At 30.7% G+C, this 23,918-nt stretch overlaps 1 protein-coding gene across 1 annotated transcript in view; it reads left to right on the top strand.

Moving 5' to 3' along the window:
* Positions 1-23,918, top strand: part of LOC111633761 (tight junction protein ZO-1-like) — a 108,597-nt gene that overhangs the window by 73,431 nt on the left and 11,248 nt on the right. Inside the window, exons 15-19 of the mRNA XM_023378381.1 lie at positions 12,721-12,891; positions 14,172-14,311; positions 18,334-18,384; positions 18,478-18,573; positions 20,790-20,878. Of these exons, the coding sequence (XP_023234149.1) occupies positions 12,721-12,891; positions 14,172-14,311; positions 18,334-18,384; positions 18,478-18,573; positions 20,790-20,878 (547 nt within the window). The remainder of the gene's footprint in view (positions 1-12,720; positions 12,892-14,171; positions 14,312-18,333; positions 18,385-18,477; positions 18,574-20,789; positions 20,879-23,918) is intronic.

Raw genomic sequence — 23,918 nt, 5'->3', positions numbered from 1 at the left:
TGCGCATGCCTCGTATGGTTTTAAATTCAAACCAGTCAGGGATTTGTTTGAACACATCTATTGTGAAGCAAGTGTGAGTTTCAGTTTACAAGTTTATAATTTCTATTTTAATTATTTAATATGACAACTCAAGAAATTGAAAACCCAAAAAAGAGGAAGCAAACTTGTAAATTTAATAAAGATTGGCTGACACAAAACGAATTTCAAAAATGGTTATGACCGGTTCAAGAATCTGATGAAATGGCTAAGTGTTGTGTTTGCAATACTATGTTTAATGTAAAGTGGGATGGTGTAAAAGCTGTGAAATCTCATATGGAAGCAAACACTCATAAGCAAAGAGTATCTTTACTTGTTCATAACTCCAATCTGACCCAATTATTTCAACAGAAAAGTTCTAAATTTGATGATCAGGTAACAGCAGCAGAATTGACACAAGCTTATCATGGTGTAAAGTCACATCACAATTATTTATCCATAGAATTTAGAAGTAAAGTTAGCAATTCCATATTTCTTGACTTGGTTTGTAAAAATATAAGACTTGGGTGTACAAAAATTGAATCTATTGTGCAAAACGTATCAGTTCCATATGCTCTTGAATTAATTATATCTGTTGCAAAGCATTTACCATTTAATGTTGCCACAGATGATCTAATAAAGGTAATAACAAATTATTTCCAATTGCCATTCATTATTTTAATTTGATTGACGACGAGCAACCTATTGTGCATGCTTTGATAGATTTTAAACAAACATGGGATGAAACTTCTGAAGAAATTTTTAATGTTATAAAATCAACAATTGAAAATACAGGATTACCAATTGAAAATATCACCTCATTTAGAGCTGTTAATGCACTGGTCAATTTTGGATGTAAATCTTCAGTTTTTACGAAATTAAAAACAATTAACAATAATTTAATAAAAGCTAATTGTAACTGTCATATTCTCTATAATACTGCTAAATATGCATTAAAAACAATGAAATATGATGTGGAAAGTTTAGTATTAAAAGTCTATAATGAATTTTCATCGAGTACTTGCAACATCAAAGAATTGAGAAATTGTTTCGATTTCCTGGAACAGTCATACTATAAAACCTTGAAGCATATTTCTACTAGATGGGTAAGCTTATATAAAGCTATGATAGGTTACTGAAAAATTGGGCGTTTATTTTATAAATCAGGGAGAAGAAGAATGTAATCCTACAATCTGGACATTTTTGCAAGATCATGAAACTAGTATTAACGATGAAAAATCCTTACCAAAACTGATGTTATTTTGTACGTTCCTTTTTACATATTTTTCAAAAATATATATTAATTTTTGAAAGAGAAAACATTGACGTCACTGAATTACATACTGTTTTTACAGATCTTAGAAACAATATAGTGCAGAGAAAAGAACAGTGCTTTTGCAGTTTTATAGTTAATTGGGCTCTTTTGGATTTTCCAGAGAATAAGAAAAAAATATTCAAACAAGAAGCCAATAAGGTGTACTCACGAGCATTGAAATATTTAAATGACTGCTATGATTTCGAAAATGCATTTTTTATTTTAGTTCAAAAATTTAATTTAAAAATAATATTCCAACTATACAAGACTGCTGTAAACTTGATAAATATATAAACAAAATTGACTTCATTAAAAGCATTGTCTCCTTTTATTTTGAACTTTGCACAATAAAGGAAATAGTAGGAAATTTGGAGGACAAGTTAAAAGCAGAAAAAAATAATTCACAGTTACGGACATTTATATTAAAAAAAAAGCAAATTTTTGAACGTTCAGAGAATAATTGAATTTCTAATGCATACATTAAAAGATGTTTCTCTTCAATGAATAACTTATGGTGAGATAAAAGAAATAGATTAACACCAGAGAATGTTAAAGCTGAACTACTAATTTGCAGTAACATAAAAATTAAATGTAAAAATTTTTACAAAGAAATAATAAAAAATAAAAAACTTCTAGAAGCAGTTAGGAACAACCAAAAATACGCTTTTAAGATGGTAAATAAAAAATAATGTAATGTAATATTTATTTTTATATAAATTTTCTTAATCACTTTTATGTAGTTTATTATTATGAGGGTGAGTCAAAAATTATCCACAATGTTGCTATAACTTTTATTGCAATACAAATAGGAAACTGAACTTATCATTTTTCAATATAGTCCCCTTGCTTTTCAAAGCACTTGGTCCATCATTGCACAAACTTCCTGATGCCCTCAGAAAAGGTTTTTGACTGAGCAGCGAGCCATGCATGCACCACGTTCTTCACTTCTTGGTCCGAGGTGAATTGACAACCCCTTAATGTCTCTTTGAGTGACCAAACAAGTGGTAGTCCGAAGGGGCAAGATCAGGACTATACAGAGGATGAGCCATTACTTCAAATGTGAGTTTTCAGAGCATTTCAGCAGTATGTGGATAGGCATTGTTGTGCAACAACACAACACCTTTCGACAGTAGTCCTCGGCGTTTGCTTCAAATTGCAGGCTTTAGCTTGTCAGTAAGCATCTCACTGTAACATGCACTGTTTATACCTTCCGACCACACTGCTCGTTGTTCCTCTTTGGTGCAAACTTCTAATGGAGTGCCCATGATCTATCTGCAATAAAAGGAAAACAAATGGAGGAATTAGGATTGAAATTCCATAGCAGGACCACAACAGTATAACAATAAAATAAACAAGGATAGAGGTCAGTATGAGCAATGTAAGAAGAGTTATGTCAACATTGCGGATAATTTTTGATTTACCCTCATATATGTAATCATTACTCATGTTGCTTTTCAAATTTCTATATTTATATTATATATTGTATCTTTTGTAACTTAAATTAATTGACAATGCACAACTTCTATTATATTATTTCAATGCAGATCACATGCAGTGTTTAGTGCATTATTTTAATTTGTTGCTTTCAAATAACCTGATACAACTTAGAAAAATTAATCTGCATAAAGATAATCAAATTGATTCATGGAGTTCCTGAAACAGATTTTTCATCCAGTTAGCTTCCTGATATTTCATAAAGCAATATACTCTGCCTTGGTAAAGGAAAGCATGTTATTTTGTTCTCTGTTGGCTAAACTCATGGTTCCTCTCAGATATTGGAAATCTAATATAGGATATGTCTATAAATTGCTTGGATTGATACTTCCCCACTAGCATCTGCATAACTGATGAGGTGACAATTATCTGTAGGATCACTTAAGCTGAGTCTGAAACTATAAATATGCTAATTTAATAATTATGCCTCTAGTAGCAAATTACTTAGTGTCAATTATTAAATTAGCAGATTTATAGCCTAAGTATTTAAGGCAATCATTATCTATTATAAGTATTTAAGGCAATCATTATAGCTATTATCTATATATACATATATTGGGCTTCAGGTTTGTTTAATATACTTAAATATATACTTGACTTAGATCAAGTCTGCTTCAGAAGGATGCTTTATCTTTTGTGATAAGAGGGATGTTGGGATGTTGTGACTGCAATATCTGGTTGAGAATTAGATGACAAATATAACAAGCTGCTTATCATCTGAGCATACTTAAGGTTGTTCTTCACAGGCACTTCTACTTCATTCTTTTCAGACAATCTGGATAGAGAGGCTGTAAAGTACTATATTATTTTTAGAGGATTGTTACACGACACGGAACTGTGTGCCAGTAAAATGTCCGTTAACCTAATGGGTTAACCTAATGGGTACTTTAGCATATTACACGAACCCACGTACACCTAACGTGGGTTCGTGGTTAGATTGCCAGGCCTGGACTTACGCATGCACCGAAATAATTATATACAAGGTCAATAAGAGATCAATTATTTAATAGCAACTCAATTAAAGACTATTTACAAAGTTAGTAACAAGCAAACAATTTATTCAATGAAAAAAATCAACAATTTGAACAACTGACATAATCAAATTAATCTACTTACTAACTTAGAACTATTCCCCTTGGAACTCGACGATCTCAAGTACTTAACCTATGTACAACATTTCTTACAACTCTAAGATCCTAACTGTCACCTCAATATACTAGGAACCTTTATCCTTTCCTCTATCCTGCAAATTCGCTCTTGATCCCTCTCTCAGGAAATAACTTCTATCACTCTGGAATCGCCTCGATCACTTTCTGGACTTCACTTTATAACGCTGCTATCAGGAGCTCACCTCGATTGTCTTCTCTTGATGTACTGACTTTATACTCTGAGGTGACATCACAAATCAGTCTGGAATCACTCCCCTCATTTACATACTTACACCTAACAGTTACTTTTTATTCGTTTCCTGGCAGCCTAGTTTCCGACAATGCTCGCTAACCTTTTACATTATTCTTTAGTACATTTTTCGGGATGCTTAATAAGGTTTAGCAAGTTCCCTACTTAGTGCTTGTGGGGTGTCTCCCCTTTTCTCACTGCAGAACTTTGTTTAACTTCCACCTGGGAGTGCAGTGCACGTTAGTTTCCTTACGACGCTTCATCTTGTCAGTGAGTTGGTTTTTCTTTCTTCTGTTTTAGTTACTAAGGTGAGTGGTGAGAGAATCTTTGTCTTAACAAAACATAAACCCCAAACAAAAATAGAATAAAAAGCAAAATAATTAACTAAAAATAACGCTCGGACTCAGTTCCTTACAAGGTGTCCAAGATTCTTTAGCTCAGTGTTTCTCATCGGGGCGATATCGCCCCATGTGGGCATTTTTCCATGTTGAGGGGGCAATTAGTAACAATTTGGGGGGCGAAAAACAATTTTCTGGGTGATATAATAAAACATTATATTAAGAATAATTAGATATTTTATTCGTTATATCGTACAATAATTAAACAAATAACATTATACTAGTCACTAGTCTATTCAATGCAGTACAAATTTGGCGTTAGTCTTGGCCCTCGGCCTCGGTATTTTGTAGTGAAGGGGGCAATACTATGTTGAAGGGGCGACGATTCATTAGAGGTTGAGAAACACTGCTTTAGCATTACCAAACACAAATTCAATCAATTTCTCATTATATTTCTCTTGATGAAGTACAAAGTTTCTGTTTTGATCTTGTTCAAATTGTAAGTCAGGATAGTGCAATAAACTGCCTAGACTTTTCATATTAAATTGTGAATAATTCATTTTCTCTTTAAAGACCCAGATTTTACATCATTTAAGTCTTTGTGATTTAGCTACATATTTTTGTTTGAGGGTGTCAATGTATTCTTTTATCTACGTGTTGTTTTACATATTTTGTGTCTTTTTTTTTTTTTTAACTCTTATTTATTTTATGTTAAGTCGTTTTTAATGTATTGTTTCAGTCTGTCTAATTGTTGTCTAATTATTTGTATGTCTACAATGTTATATAACTATAGTGACTGCACCAGAATGTGTATTTAGATAATGTAACATTTTCCTTACTTATTCTAATGTGTGTATTTTAGGTATTTATGACTCCTGCAGGATCTAAATCTGTATATATTTAGTGAATGTTTCTTCATATAAATTTGTGTGTGTTAATTAAAGCTCTGTTTCTAGTGTCACTGATTGTAATTTTATGTTATGCTTTTATTGGTTACTGTTATTCTACATATGTTTTCATTAGCAATTAGTATTGTAAAACTATCCATGAATGTCTAATCTTCAATTTGATCTAGTGTTTCAGTGTGTTTGATGTACTTGCTCTGCAACTTGTTTGATGTACTTAAACATTGCGTAATAATGTTGCTGTATATAATTATTCTTTTCTGATTGACAATCCTTTGTTTCATATCACTGAGATATGGTTATTTTTGTGTGAATTTGTCATGTAGTTGTTGTCTGTATGCAGTCATCTTTGTTTAGAGTTTTTTGATGGTGCAGTAAGTATAGACAATAAATTCATTTATTTCTTGAGTCCACTTCATCCATTAGGTTTTCTGACCTTTGTAATCATTGACTGGATTGCTGCTGAAGTACTTTGGTTGGGTTGGTTTGTATTATTCATCGTACTTTGATTGACATAATGTTTGTCATTATAATACAGTATACATACTTGGGCTAGTGTATTCACCATTAATGACGATGGAAGAGACCATTGATGCACCATTTTGCCATATTTTTGAATTGTATGTCTCTGCCTAACACATGAGCACAAACTTTGTTTACCTGAGTGGCATCCAAGCAATAATGTGTCACAACCAATTTTTTTCCTCCACAAAAGTGATATGTTTATACACTTAAAGCCAAATATTTATAAATCAGCTGCTTCAAAGATGGAAAATAGATGCTGTTTAGCAGCACTCACTCTGGGTCTTTTTTGTTACTTCATTACTCCCATAGATTTTATTAGCATGGGTGGCTCTATTAGAAGCTTATGCTCCCACTAGCATTACTCTGTGGTTCATTAGAAATTTAACTTTTTTTAAATTTAAATATTGTAGTAAACATTTTGTTTGTTACAAGGGAGTAAAAAGAAATTAGTACAATTTAAAATTTACAATAAATGAAATTATCCTTAAAAATCTATAAAAAGTAATAAAGCAAAATACATTTCTGGTACAGGTAACCTCCGTATAACACAGCACTTCTATAGCACAAATTCACTCTAACACGGTTTGAGAATTGGGAACATCGCTGTATAACACGGCACTTCTATAGCAAGGGTTCACTGCAACATGGTTCAGGAATTGGGTAAAACCCTCGTACAACATGAAATGTAATAAAGGGTGTGTTCTTTTATACCTCCGCATGAGCATTTTAATTGTTTTTGTGGCTACTTTGAATGCTCTTTCAACAAATAATCCATTTAATGGTTAAATTTTACAATTGGGACCCTTCTTTTGCCTCTAAAAGCTCATTTTAGAATTATAGATGCCTCCACCACAATACTATTGATAGTGCAGGCATTGCCATCTTTCTTTCACCGTCGTTCCTAAATGCCTACAAAACAGCAGCGCATTCCCATTGTAGTGAAGATGCAGAGCGACCGCTATTAACGAACGCACCCAAAAACTGTTACCAGTTGACGATGCTCATGCTGAGATCATCATATAGGATGAATAATCCTCTGGTAAAATATTTACTTAAATAATAAATAAGTATTTTACCTATGAAAAAAATGAATAATAAATCTGATTTAAATAAAGATTTAACAGCATGATTTTTAATTTTTGGAACCTAACCCCTCTTTTCTCACTAGTTCTTTGTTTCGTATAACACGGATTCGCATAACACGGCAATTTTTTGGAATGTAACTCCTGTGTTATACGGGGGTTATCTGTATATTCATTTTTATAAATAGTGTTTAGAAAGATATAAATTTGTGTATTGAAAAAATATTATGTAATATATATATATTTTTAACTTTCATATTTAAATACAGTAAATAAAAATAAATTTATGCATTCATTATGATGTTAATTACAATACACACATATTTTACTAGGATTAATATCAAACTTTTTGTTATAAAATATAATAAAATGGCTGGTTAAATCTTAAATGCAAATATCTTTGTAATACAGTGATGGACAGCACGCCGATCGTTTATTAGGAGAAACTTTTAGCATATAAGCATTAAATTACAAATAGATGTCGCTAAATCAACAAGCTCTTTATCAACCTTATTTTCGTCTTCATCAAGTCGTTAAAACATTTAAAATCCTTTTTTGAATATAAATAACAAATCGTTCCAAGCGTATTACCGTTTTGGAATGAAAGCAACAGTAGAACATAATAAAACTTTTAAATGAAAATACACGCGATTATAATGCGCATGCGTTAAACGCCTCCAAATTGTGGAGCAAGATATGTTGTTCTAGATAGTTAATACAAATTGATCCACAAAACATCCCCCCTTTTACTTATCCACTCAACTGATGTTACAAAGAGAAAATGCCAGGTACTGGAGCTATGCAATGTAGGTTCAAACCTCTTCAATTTTAGTTTTTTTTCTCTTTGTGTAACAAAATTATTTTATTATTTTATTGTATCATTTGCATTATTATTATTACCATTAATATTCTTCACGTATAAAAACTTATAACATTTTTTTTTAATCTCTTGTTTTATGTCATTTCCTTTTTAGCGAAAATGAAGTCTCTATAGATTTAATTCTTGTATGTCATTAAATAAAATTTTGAACCTACATTGTGTAGTACCAGTATCTAGCATCTTATCCACTTGGCTATAAACATTAAAAGTAGAAGTATAACTTCCAAAGACTTCTAAGCTAAACATTCAATTTTTAGAAGCCAGTTTTTCAGAAATGCTTGAGAAGTGGGTACTATTATCTGGACAAGGAGCTGTTAATGTTTAGGGCTACATGCTCACCAAGTTTCATTTGAACAGGAGATTCAAACATCTGGCGCACTTCTTGTAAGCAAGAGAAATCTGATAGAATAATCATCTGTGATTTATTGCTGAGATATAATGAGATACTTTTGAATATAATGATTTTGAAGTGATTGAAAATGAATTGTTTGTGATAATGTGTAGCAAAAAAGATTATGGAGAAAGTCAGTTGAATCCCTGGAATGCAATCAAAAGCCAGTTCATATCTGTAAAAGATTTTGCCGAGCATATGGTGGGACTAGAAGGGCATTAAGTACTATGAACTACTTTCTCAAAATCTTATTATTAGTACACAGAAGTACTGCTCTCAACTTGATCATCTGAAGGTAGCATCAAAGAAAGCAGTCAGCATTAGCAAGAAGAAAGTGACTTTCCAGCATAAAAATCTGAAAAAATGATTGGAATTTGGATAGGATGCATTCTGACATCCTTGTATTCTCTGGATCTTTTGTCTTCAGATTACTGCTTATTTCAATCTCTCCAGAAATAGTTTGCAATTCAATAACATATGGCAATGTATCAAACCACTTAGAGATATTTTTTGAAGAAAAGTCTCCAGAATTCTTTGCAGATGGGATAGTTAACCCAACACATGGGATAAAGTTTAAAAAAAAAACAAAAAAGTGCATTTATAATTTAATAAAGTTATTTTTTTTTTACAATTTGAGTATTATTTTGTCTAAAAAACAAATAGACTTTTTGATCAATCCAATACAGTTGACCCCCATAACACAGTAGATACATTCTGTTTTTTATGAAATTCATGTTTTATGAATCCTTAAATACATGAGCCAATCACAGCCTGGCATGTATGCAGTTTACGGTCTACGGCTGTTTGAAAGGTTTCTTCCATAAAATTAATCGATTCTAGACTAATTTGACTCAACATTTCCAAAGGGAATAATCCATATAAACTATGCTATAAACAAAAAATTGTAGGATTACTTACCGAGTGTGCACTGTTTGACGATGCCATTGCTTAAACTTGTTTTCATCATGGAGCGGTACATTGAACGGCAGGTGCGTGTTTCCTGATAAATTATTTTTCTGCGAAAAATTTGCTGAACTTTGGAGACATCATTAATATAAATATAATTTTTATGGCTGTTAAATAATAATTGGTTTTTAGTAGGTCCGCTGCTCATTTAAACTCAACCAGACCAATAGCAATATCTGCTATTGGTCTAGATTCGACCAATCCTGTTGCAACACGAATCGGTGATGATGTTTTACTGTATTTTATGAGTTTCTTTTAGCATGTTTATATGAATACGGTCGCAATTTTTTTGCTGTTATATACAAATCCACATTATATGAAACCGTTTTATAGGGGGAGTCTACTGTATTTTCTAATGTAGTACTTACGACTAAATACACTAGTAAAATGTTCTAAATATGCTCTTTTTTAGTATATTTAATAGTAACAATGCACATAAGATAAAATATATACTTAATACACACTTAGGTTACAATATCATATCATTAGTTCTTTTCAAGTTTTTCTATCAACAATCACAGCAGAAGGTGCCTGTGTCTCTTTATCATACCTGAAGAGAAGAAAACATCAGGAGATTAGGAGACATATTACTTTCTCTTAACTCCCTACACATCCAATTTACTCTTATATATCTAAAAGATGATTATTTCATTGGTAATAAGTTCTTATGGATGATTATATTCCTGACCTTTGTCGCAGTACAAGTGTTGTTGATTGGGCATAAGACTCACTGTGTGATCAATCTCAGAAGTATAATCACTGTTCAGAATCTTACAAATTTGGTAAATGTCCCAATTCAAATACACTCTAAAAAACTGACTACTAATAGGACAACTGATGATTGTGATCATAATGTTTTTTATTCAAAACGATTTCTTCTAATACATATCAAAATTAACATTGCAAAACAAACTGAGCCTGAACTGTAATACCCAAAGTATAGCACTGAATTCTATTTATAATCATGGACTAAGGATATTCCACATTAATATCTAAACTCAGTTTGCCTGTTGAATCTCTTTCTCCTGCATGACCTCTTTAAGGATATTAAGGTTGAGATAATGTAAAAGAATTGCAATCTACCATTCAATTTCAAAGTCAACTACATAATAGTATTAATGATTTTTACCTCTGGATCATTCTTTCTTAGCTCTATCTACTGCTTACTCTTGCTGATGGAATGCAATACAAATATGAAATCAAGTGTTTAGCACAATTTAATAGAGGATATTAGAGGGAAAACACTTAAACTTAATGGCAAAATATTATTTGATCTCAGCCAACATAAGTATCTCTATTTATTTCTCCTCGAGAAGAGAAAATTTTCAATATAACATTAATCAACAATAAAATAATCAATCTGTTAAACTACTATTGTGAAACTCGTAACAAGAGGTACTTAATTCCGCAAGCCAAATGGTACCAAAAAAAAAAAAAACACTTAATATTATTTATAGCACCAAGTATTTTAATTCTCTCCAAACAGGTTCTTTACATCGGATTCCAACCTTATAACTTTATGAATTTTATATACTTAGGCATTTACGTACTGGTCTTCCAAGTAGATAATTCATATATGTGTGACAGTCAGATCGGGCCATATCAACTTACACTAACTTATACTATCTTAAAACTAAGGAAAATGGAAAATAAAACTAAGGAAAATGGAAAAGTAGAAGAAATAAGTAAGGATAAGGAAAGGAATAGAAATACCCAGGTTTCTTTTGTAGCAACGTGCTCTTGGATAGGACACAACTTCGGATCTCCCTCTTATTCATGATCCTTTTCTCGTTGTAGGACTTTTGTCTACTTTTGACTTCATCATCTTTCTTCATTGATCTCTCGGCAACTCGCATCTTCAATCATCTTTCTAAAATTTTGGAGTACTGCCTTTTTCTGCCTATCTCTTTGAGATTCTCTCCCAGAATAACTCGTTCTCTGTTCGTTAGGCCCCAGGACCTCACTCCCTCTTTTGTTCTACTTATTTTCTTGGAAACGATAATCCTAATCCCAAGGGCAAAAAGGGTTAGATAAGAAGGTTCTAGAAGGAATTTAGAACAAAGAAACAGGAAACAAGGCTAAGATTAATCCAAATAAAACATACGACTACCCAATATCATGGCCAATGGCCACACTATACTAGTATAGAACACATTAAATTATTATTTATTATTAGATATCATACATTAAATAAAAATTAATATAAGAATAAATTTCATGTATTAAATTATATTAGACATTAATTTGGAGACATTTTGAATGATTGAATAACAAATGAAAGGAATAAATCTAGAATTTATGAAAAAGTCAGTTAATAATGATTGATTTATTTTGTTGCAAAGCATTAACATAGTATGGACTATTTGCCTTAACTGCACCCATTATTCATGTGCCTAATCCCGTTCTACTAGCACAATAGTGCTAGTAGAATGGGAGGAGCTAAAGAACAATTCTCTGATTTTTACTAATTGTGAAAAATCGCAAAGATTTAGATCCAATTCAAACTTAGATTCCTCTTTGAAGACCAGTTGTTTATTGTGTCATCTTGCCAGCAAAATAACAGTGATAAAGGAATAAAAAAATCTGTGAATAGAGAAAATTTAATAAATGTCAAAATTTTATTTGTTTATCTAATGATAATTATAAAATAAAAAATTTTATTGTTATAAATATACTTACACTATATATACTTACTTTTACAGTGATTCGGTAAGAATTCCCCAATTTCTGAACTGGGTGAAATCACTATAAAATTATAGAATCCACAAACCTCAGAAAAAGTCCAGCAGGAACCAAGTACCACTTTTGACAAGTTTTTGGCCTGCCCCAAAAGCCTTCTTCAGGAACATTAGAATGAAATGGAATGCTCAATGAATTATGGAAAATTAATTCAGTTTGAATACAAATTTAAACTGATTGCATCATGCATAGTAAATGTAGTGAATAAGCACCCAACAAGGTATTATCAAAGCAGACTTGCCATGTCTTAGAGATTGTTCCTTTCATCTTTGTTTTTAATCTCTAAGACATGGCAAGCCTGCTTTGATAATACCTTGTTGGGTGCTTATTCACTACATTTACTATGCACGATGCAATCAGTTTAAATTTGTATTTGAACCAAATTAAATTTCTTGTTCCATGATTCATCAAGCATTCCATTTCATTCTAATGTTCCTGATGAAGGCCTTCAGGATAGGATGAAAAAGTTTGAAAATTGGTATTTGGTTCCTACTGGACTTAATCTGAAATTCCTAAAATTTTATTTACAGTGATCAAAAATGTTCAATGTAATGTGTGTGTGTTCAGTTTGTGTTATTGAAATTTCTGAAAAATTTGTCTAAATTATTAACAATACACAATTTTTTTATGTTATCACTGATAATTTATTTTTTGTTTTTATTATATTTTTAGAACTCACTTTAAGTATGAAGGAACTTCAAAAGGAGAATTAAATTTTCATGTTGGAGAAGTTTTTCATGTTATAGATACCTTATACAATGGGAATTCAGGTTCATGGGTTGTATACCGTTTGGGAAGAAATAATCAACAAATACAAAAAGGCATCATTCCTAATCAGAGCAGGTATGTTGTTTTAAAACTAATAATAACTAAACTTGAAAAAATATTTTGTAATCCTATGTCATTTCTGCAAAGATTTTTATCTCAGACATGACTATCGATAACATCCTCAGAGATAAAATATTTTTTTAATACAGTAATGTTGATTGAGATGTTTGAATTTAAAATCTTATTATTATGTTGCAAATGTTTATTTTGCAACATAATGAACACAAGAAATTTCTACTATGCTTTATCTTATATATAAAAAGCTTATTCATTAGCCTCATGTAGTCACTCACTAATATGAAATGTTAGTTGAGTAGAAACAGATGTCTCATAGAGAAATATAATGAAGCAGTCAAAAGAGAATGTTCAGTTTGCTAGCAGAAAAATTTGAAATCTCAAAAAGTAAAATGCTTTACACAGTTTAATCCATGATAATTGAATGCCATAGTATCTGGGTAGTTGATTAACTTAAAGTGTCATTTGCATATTTTCAAAGATGTACAGTACATTACAGTAGAAGTTTCTTAATCTATCACCTGTGGAACTGAAATGGTGCTTAATTATTAAAAATGACAGATTACTGGGCGTTTTTTGTATTTTCCCAAAATATAATAAGTTATATGCAATCAAGATTGTAGACAACAAAATGACTCTTTTTTTTTTTTTTATCATTTCTTGATCCCACAATTAACCTCCTTGCATATAGCAACATGTTTAGCTGTGCCACCCATCTTTGATTCCTTCCAGGATTTTTGCACATCACATATCCAAACAAATTCCAATTTGCAAAATACTAGTATAACTGGATTATTGGCTACTTTGAAGGAGTTACATACTGGACAATCCAGGTTATCAGGTGCCAGATTAACAAACTTCTAGTTTATTATAAATGGTCTCCTTATTATTTTGACTTTTCTTACTATTTCCTTTTTACTTACTAATGATTATTTTTAATAAATTTTTTATTATTATTTATAAATAATTATTATAAATTGCATCATGGATATGGAAAGAGTTGTGAAATTATGTGAAATACCAAGATCTGGCTGAAGAAGCAGTCAATAACAAGTAATCGAATAATATATAATTATTATTGGTCAACTTTAATGTTGACATTAAATATTTATGTAAGATGTTTAAAATATATTTTAATGACAAAGGAAATGTAATCACATTTTCCATATGATAATGATATTTGATTTGTATATATACTTTTAAATATAGTGATCTATAATAGAAATCCTGAATAGTACTTACATATTAAACTTTAACTCTCTCTTTTTATAATATTTAAGGGCAGAGGAAATAGCAAAAAGTCAACAATCTCAACATAGGAGGGATCCTTCTACAGAAAGCAGAGGAAGTTTTTTTAAACGCCGTAATGCTCGAAGATCTAAATCACTTAGTAGAGATCACTGGGAGGAATTAGTATTTGGTATGAAAAGAATTAAAATATAATTTTATTCATTTATTAATCACTATAATAAATATTCACTAATCTACAATTACTCTAATGATAGCATTTAAAAACTATATATAAAATTTAATGATATAAGTAAATAATAATAAGCATGGCTAAGTCACCAATTAGAAGTTATACACACTTACTCCATTGACATTAAAATGATCTTTGGCCTAGATAAATACAGAACACTTCATGTAAAAACAGGAATCCTGAAGAAAGATTATTTTGTACTTGGAAATGAACACATCATTGAATCCATGGGCAAAGTTTATAGATATTTAGGATTCCAAACAGCAAACTTATAAAACAAGTACAAATAAAACAAAGACTAACAAAAATATATAATTCAATACTAACAATATAGCTAAATGCAAAACATACTTAAAGCAATCAACAGCCCAATACTGGCATATTCATTTGAAATTATAGATTGGGTGCACACAGAATTATAACAACTCCAAAGGAAACACAAACAACATTAACAAAACACAACAAACCCCACCCTAAGTTGTCCATAAAGAGGCTGACCATTCCTCACAAAATGGGAGGATGAGGCCTCAAAGATATTGTAAATCTTCACTGTAAACCAATACAGACACTGTGAGAAATATACAAAGCTGTAACTCTTGTGAACAAAAACAACACATCATTAAACCTAACCAACACAGAACACAAGAGACACAGATAAGTCAGTTTTGTATTTGAAAGGAGATCCACAATGAGCACTCTAATGATCTCAGTTGGGAAGATCATATTGACAAACTGTGATTGCCATGGGTGTCTTTTTGAAGAGAAGGAAGGGTTTATGATTGCCTTACAAGACCAGGTCATAAATATGAAAAAAATCTATAGGAAACATATCCTAAAACACAGACAACACTAGTTGGAAATGCCACATCATAAAGGAAATTGCATGTCTTGTAGGAAGTGCACAAGACTACATAACACATTGCATTGAGCTGCAAGATTTTAGTACAAATAGATTTACATAACCAAATAACAATGTAAGTAAACATAATACATTGAAAGCTTTACACAAATAGAAACTACTACACACCTAGCTCACAATACAAATACATACTTCAGGCAATCATAGAAAATAACATACACAAAACATACTATGACAATGCTATAATTACAGACAAAACAAACCATTATTATAAACCAGACATCACATTCATTGACGAACAAAACAAAATTACTATATCACAGACATAGCAGTACCAAACACCCATAACATACAAAATACAAACCAGTAGACTGGCAAAATCAGTAAATACTCAGAACTTGTCCATGAAATAAGGTGTCTGTGAAGAATGGATAAGATCCTTATTGTATAAACATAAGAAAATAAATTCAAAAATAGTTAAAGGAGTCAAGATGTTTATTTGGATTAAGTGCATTTTTGGGATTTTCAATATCATCTTCAGATCAACAATATTTGATGTTCTTACATTAGACCTTCACAACAACACATACATTATATTACAGATAACAGCCATACTGAACACATTTTATATAGTTTCTTAATGGCAATTCTTAAATACTGATATCATATACGAACAGCATGTATGTAACTACATTATCAGTTTTTCTAGTTATGCCTTGATCTTGGTCTAGCATAGCACTAGACATTATTGTTAACTGAGTATGACAAACCACTATATTCTGTCTATGGAAAGAATCAACTTGGATATTAACCAATGACCATCAGCCAAATGAGGAATAAACTAATTTGCCACATAGTTGTGGCAAATTACTTTAGTTTCTTCCTCATTTGTTAAACATGTCACTGCCATTAAAAACAGTATTATGAAAGCTTCATGTTCTGGTATTGAAATACGAGGAAGTTCAGTATAGTACTAGTTAAAAGCATGATTCTTTATAGTTAATGAATATTATAAAATATTAACATAATTAATGGAAAAGTTGCTCTGCCATGTAGTGAGAGAAAAAATAAAATTCACATATTGCCTGATATATAAAGTGAAAAGTGCTGATATCATTAAGGAATGTGCTGATTGCTTTAACTAAAGTGACATCATGAATGACATTGCTTTCAAGTGATTCTTTCCATACACAGACTATAACATTATAATAATGATAATAGTAAATGCTAAAATAAACTCAGAAAGATTAAATAAAAAACTTTTAACAGATGTTCATAACATCTGTTGACATGATTTAGAGAGCCAATCACTCATTTTTATATATTGCATATGTTTTGCTACACAAAACTAAAATAGGACAAAATCAACATCCAGCTTTTAAACAAAATAGCTTCTAAATAGTTCTCTGAAAGTTGAAATATAAAGAGGAGAATAACAAGAAACTTATTCAAGCTTTCAAGAAACAAGTAAAAATAGAAGTATCTAATAATAATAACTAAAGTATGAATTGATGCACAGAAAATGAATGAGAGAAAACTAAACACAGGAAAATCACAAATGACAGATGAACATTGTAAAGTACTATATTTAATTTGCCGCTCTACAACGAATTTTTCTTAGAGCCTGGACCTAACGGGTACTTTACGCGGTTCGCGTTTGTTAGTTGCCAGGCCTGGACTTTTAGCGTGCACCGGAAAAAATTAAGGACAAAGTTAGTCACAAAAAATTCTCAATAATAAATGTTTAATCAAGTTTAACAAATACTATGTACAAGATTTATAAACAAACAACAAATTTATTAATCAAAATCAAAATCACAAAATCAACCCGACAAACTTAAGTCTTATTCTAACTTAGAACTATTCCCCTTGGAATTCCGACAAAACAAAATCCAATTCTTAACTTAGATACAAATTCTCTTATAACTATCAATCCTAACCGTCACCTCAATTAATACTCGGAACCTTTTTCTTCTACTCAAGACTTTCCTATTTTCCAATCACCAAAATCGAACCTTCAATCTCCTACTAGGATTTCCTATTCGACACCTATTCACTGCTACCAGCAGACCAACGCTTTCGGTTCAGGAGCTCACCTCGTCTGTCTTCACTTGAGCTACTGTACTTACAGTATGAGGTGACTCACAGTTCTACTTTAGCCACTCCCCTCATTTACATATCTACATGTAACATTGTTTTCTCTTCATTATCTGGTAGCTTATTTCTCGACAATACTTTGTTAACCTTTTACAGCATTTCTTTAACAATTATCGGGATGTTTTATTAAGGTTACACAAGTTCCTAGAAAGTCTATTGGGGTGTCCCCCCTTCAGTGCGGACTTACAATTCTGCCGCTCGGGCGTGCACGTGAGTGCAATGCTAGCTATGGCGCTGTCGTTTCGTCGTCGGTGAGTTGGTTAATCTTTTATCTTCTCGTTTTGAACGTTAGGGTGGTGGGTGAGGAAACCTTCGTCCTAACCAAACATAAGCCCCAAACAAAAATATAATAAAGCAAAGTAAAAATAAACTAAAAATAAAGCACGGACTTGGTTCCTTACACCATGTCTGAAAAGGAATTTTCATATTTTATAAGACACTCTTGGTAAATTTAGACAGTGGAATGAATTTGGAAATGCATGTCAAAATTGGAATATAACCTACAGAATTACATAATCTGCAATCACTTTCAAAGAGATTTCTAATCACAGCTGTCCCCTGAGTTATCTATACAAAATTGCAATGTATGAGAAATATGGGACTTATTTCCCATACATTGCAATTTACATACTTATAGGGGGTTTGACTGTATATAGGAAATATTCATTTCCCATATGTTTCCACGATTCCATATATGCCATGTAAATATTAGTGTCAGTTTACAGAATTTTAATATACATATAACACTTGTAGAATCATTTCACTCTTTAAATCATGGGTTGGTTTAATTTGTTTCAAGTTAACAATATTATTAGTATAAAATTTTTATACTTCCTAATTGCTCTCTGAACCAGTTATAAGATTTTATAAGATAATCCAGAAAATAAAAATAAAATTAATTTAGATTTGAGAGAAATTTTTGTAATTCATAACTTATATTTGGCAGCCGATTGTTCCACCAAATTTCCTCCTTATGTAAGAGTTGTACTAAAGCATCGTAAGTACAGTACATGAATGCTAATATTAAATTTTATTTAAAAGTTTAATTAAAAACATATTAAACTTAAAATTAATCTTAACTTTTTAATAGCTGGTTTCATAAGGCCTGTGATATTATTTGGACCAATGTCAGATATTGCTAGAAGTAAATTGCTAAAAGATTTTCCAAATACTTATGCATCACCTCGTAAGTTTTATTTAACAAACTTATAAAATTGAAATATTTTAGATAATAATAATGTCATTATTTTAAAGCTTCTTCTGAAGTTTCTTTGCATCCTACAGTTATCATTTGCCTATACAGTAGAATCTCGTTTTAACAGATCAAGGAACAACGGATTTCTTGGAACAACAGATTTTTTTCCATGTTCTGTCAAATCAATGTAATTTTACCTTATTTTACCGAATCCATTACTCAGAATAATGGATTTTTTCTACCCCAAATCTATTAAACTTTGCATTTTTTCAACATTTAGTTAATATTTGGGATATTTGTTTCTGGAAATTTGTAGAGTTTGATGATGCACTTGTTACATTTGAGATATGTACAGTACATACAATTGAAGAATTGTATGAAGAGAGTCAGCTGGCTGATATGATTGAAGAGGAGTCACCTAGTGAACACTCAGTTGCTGGTCCAGGTGTAGTGCTGAAATTTAGCAAGACCACCAAGTATTTCCAAGTTGTGAAGACTTTCCTGATGAGTTTCAGCACAAACGAGCAGGCTGTACTGTGCATGACATTACTAATATCAAGTGATGTTGTATTGAATAGATAAAAAAAATGGCATCAAAAGAAACTAAGATGGATGAATTTTCTTAACAAATCGTGAAGTCAAGCAAAATACTAATGAGCATATGTAATTTGCCTCTTTTTTATGTTTACAGTATGTACACCTTTTGTCAGATTTGTTGTATGCACATCTGGCATAATATATACATGTACTGTACATTATAAACATACGTATTTCTATAGGATAAAGAATAGATATCTCAAGAGACTGAATAATTTCAAGTACTGGTATTTCTTATTTATATATAGGGGATAAAAAGTAATGTTTTTGAGTAACAGATATTTTCCTGGGTGTGGGAAATCCTTTGTTTGCGATATAACAGATTCTTGGAACAAGTGATTTTTGGTGGCCCAAGAAGTCCATTAAAACTATATTCTTCTGAAATATATTTTAATAAGCAAATTGATTTATTTAAACCATTATTACAAGTAATATTCTGTAAGCATGTTACTATTAATAATAACAATATGTGTTTAATTCTATAATACTTGAACATTTTAAAAACTTTTTTCAGAGATTTATTCTATTTTATTGTTTTACTATTAGTGTTTTATAATCCTAAAACTGATATTATTAAAATGTAATGATAAGTGGATGGTTGAATAATGAAATCAAGAGTTTGCTATATTATATTATCAAGATTGCATGTATTTTTATGATAAATTAATTCCAGTAATCTTTAGTTTGAAGTTATTTCAATTAAAAATAACTTATATTATTTATCTTTTTAATCTTATTTTTACTATAATACTATAATTTTCTTATTAGGACTCATAATGATCTAATATTATAGATCTAGACTGATAAGCAGAAAGCTGGTATTGAATCTTTGGTGGCTGGTTTCAGCCTGTCTTGGTCTGGAAATGAGTAGTCTAACAGTAGACTTCAGATCACTTTAACTTTTATTTCCAAGTACTGACAGGAGATCAAGTCTGTATCAACAATGGACTATCCATTCTATCTATTACTCTGACAATGAATAATTACAGAGGAGCATATATTCTCTTTCTTGATGTATCTTCATGATGTGTTTAAAAGAGCAACCTTTACTTTTTAATAGTTCTTATTTAGAAATAAGCTAAATTTATATAATGAAATTAACTTTTGATCAGTATGCATCAGCTCTTTCTATAAGAAAAATATTTTGTGTGAAAAACATACTTGTAATATCAGTAATAAATTTTCACATTTCATTTATAACTGTCATATCAGGATATGTCACTATATTTATTCTAATAAAGCAGACATTATATGAAGAAATCTAATTTAGTTATTAAAATCTTAAAAGTAATAATAAAATTATGGATAGATGGAAATTTGCCTATAGTTCTTAAACCGTNAGTTTTCTTTTAACATATAAATGTTTATAAGTTTTTATTTATATTAACTAAATTTTAAATTAATAATTATGATTATTTTAATATTTTTATTATTTTTTAATAATTTGATTATTTTAATATTTAAATAATGATTATATTTCTTTTATAATGAAATAAATGATAATTTGCCAGTATAATTGTTATTTTATTTGACAGTACCTTCAATGAAAAAATAGTTTATTTAATTAATTTATAAATTTATTAAAATTACTTTTTTTATGTGTTGAATAGAATTAGACAGTAATTTAGATGAATATTCTGGAAGTCATAAACATTCTGGTATAATTCGTCTGAGTGCCATTAAAGATATTATTGATAAGGTATCTATTTTTCCAAATTATAATTATTTCGTTATTAAAAATATATATTATAAGTACATATTTGATTTGAATAAATTTATTAACTGCATTATGTAGAAAGTACATATTTTATTGCTCTTAACTATCATGTAACAGCATAGCACTTGTGAGATGCCTTAACACACATCTTTCAACATTCGTAATGTTGAAAGATATGTGAAGCATTTTATGAAATTTAAATTTAAAATTTCATAAAATAAATTTCTGCCTTCCTAACTTTTTAACCCAGATGACATACAGTTAACACTTTTAAGTGCACAAATACTTTTCAAATAAAATTCTGGCATTTGAGAGATGTCAAACAACTGTTGGTGTACAGCAGGATTACGTGTGGGCGTCCACACTCACAACTGTCACTTTGAACGAATGACACAATAGCAATCTAAAAAATATATTCTTACAAATACAGTAGAGCATCGATTATCCAACTCAATTGGGGACTCAGGTTGGTTGGATAACTGAAAAAATTGGATAACCGAAAACAATGAAAAAAATACATTATTAGTATAGTATATTAGTATATCCTATGTAATTACCATGTTTCCCCGAAAATAAGACAATGTCTTATATTAATTTTTGCTCTGAAAAATGCGCTAGGTCTTATTTTCAGGGAATCTCTTATTTTTTCCAGGAAGAAGAATTCACATTTATTATTGAACAAAAAAATTTCCAAGTCGAACTTAGATGAGAGTGACATATATCCAGTGTGTCAAACTGTCGCCTTTTTATAGCGTCAACATCGGACTCAATGACCAATTAGTGCTTACTGAATCGTAACACTATGCAAATATGATGGGACGTGATTCCCGGCCGACCAATTAGCCATCACCAGCCGTAACGTTATGCAAATCTGTGATTACCAAGACAGTCTTATGCAAATCATGCCGTGTGGCGTAATTGTCTGCTGACCAATCAGTGGCTGTACTTTCAAAAAGCCAACGGCCACTTTCAACCATCTGTCGATGACCGTTACGCCTAACGCTAGGTCTTACTTTCAGGGGAGGTCTTATATTTCGCAATTCAGCAAAATCTGTGCTAGGTCTTATTTTCTGTGGATGTCTTATTTTCGGGGAAACACGGTAGTATATTAGTATATCGCTATTAACCAACTTCGCGTTGAATTTTCATCAATGTTAAGCCTAACAAATTTTTTTAAAAATAATAATCGTCGCTATTGTATCGTTAAAAATTATTTTATTGCTCACAAAACAAACAGCCACTCATAATTAGAAAATTAAGTCTTCTTTAAGTACTGGCCTCCCTTCAATGGTCGAGACAGTGTTGCCAGCTAAAACACACAAAAATTTAACAAAAATAATATTAAAGTAGCCAAGACATAGCCAAATATTGTAGTGCCACATCACTAGTGGACATTTGAAATTTGCTGACTAGAACAATCGGTTAACCAATGTGACGGATAATCGATGCTCTACTGTATACCACTTTTTATATTCTCTACTATTTTACATTGAACTGCTGCGTGATGTGAGTCAATTCAACACAGTGAGCATTACATTGTGGCATGTCATTCAGAGAGAGAAAAATGGAAAAATCCATTGTTTATTTGTTTTTTGAAACCGTGTTGTATTATTTTTTGAGAGTAATACTCTTGGAAAAATCAATTTTGATAATGTAAATGTTGAACATTTACATTGTAAGTATTGTTCAGGCATCATGACAAATGCATTTATTTGATAAAATTCTCATAACTTTTTAAGTTATAGAGCTAATAATTTATGCAGTTGACATCATATGATAAATTGCCAAAATTTTGATGGTCCATGCATTATTTCTCATATAGAAAGCATTCCTGGTTAAACAATCAGCAAAAAATCTTGATATTTTCTGTAATATTTTGAGCAATATTAATTTTTGAACTAAAATAGTAAATTTTTGATAAATGTGTGACTACATTGCATAAAAATATGAAAATAAAATAATCTTCTGACAAAACTGATTGTTACATGTTAAACAATAACATTATCATTTGGCCCATTTACAACTGGGACAGCAGTTTTTGTTTACAGGGTAATAAAACATTTTGCAGTTTGTTTACATTTGGAGTGAGACTGGTGCTACCTCTACTGCTAATCTCTCTCTAGAGTAGTGTTTCTCAACCTCTAACGAATCGTCGCCCCCTTCAATAAAACCAATATGTAGTATTGCCCCTTCACTACAAAATTCCAATGCTGAGGGCCAAGGCTAACACCAAATTTGTACTGCATTGAATAGACTAGTGACTAGTATAATGTTATTTGTTTAATTATTGTGCGATATAACAAATAAAATATCTAATTATTCTTAATATAATGTTTTACTATATTGCCCAGAAAATTGTTTTTTGCCCCCAAAATATAAATTGTTACTAATCACCCCTCAGCATGGAAAAATGCCCACATGGGAGCGATATCACCCCCATTGAGAAACACTGCTCTAGAGTAATAAAGTTTTCCTTACCTGGCTTTGAAAGAAAACACCTCCTTTTCTAATTACAAATAAGTCTGATATCTGTCTATGTAACTTGAGATAATTTGCAAAAAAGTGAAATTTGATATGTTTATTTTATTGCTTTATTGGATCAAATTACAATAAAATAAACATAAAATATGCATTTTTGTCAATCCACAAGTATTTTTACATCCTTAGAAAGAAGACAAAATATGGAAATAAAGATTTAATCGTAGTTCTGATGCAATGCTATAATTTCACAATTTTGGAATAAAAATTGGCATCTGTGAAATGCCAAGTGACTCAACTAAAGACAATTGACCTCACATGACTACCAGGTTAAAACAGGTCTGGTACTTTGTTTTGTATTATTAGTTAGACTTAATACAGCCCAATAAAAATACAATAGATCATTTCATATTACTAATGTATCAGGTCATGTGTTATTGAAGTGAGCAAGCTTCTTTGGCATTTCTCAAATTGCTGAAACATGTTTTGTAACATAGTGACTTGACCAAGTTGAACAAAATTTTGCATAATTGATAGAACTAAT

The sequence above is a fragment of the Centruroides sculpturatus genome, unplaced genomic scaffold (assembly GCF_000671375.1).
Source record: "Centruroides sculpturatus isolate CEXI.00-Female unplaced genomic scaffold, Cexi_2.0 scaffold873, whole genome shotgun sequence".
Lineage (NCBI taxonomy): Eukaryota > Metazoa > Arthropoda > Arachnida > Scorpiones > Buthidae > Centruroides > Centruroides sculpturatus.
This window is presented reverse-complemented; position numbering and strand designations above follow the sequence as displayed.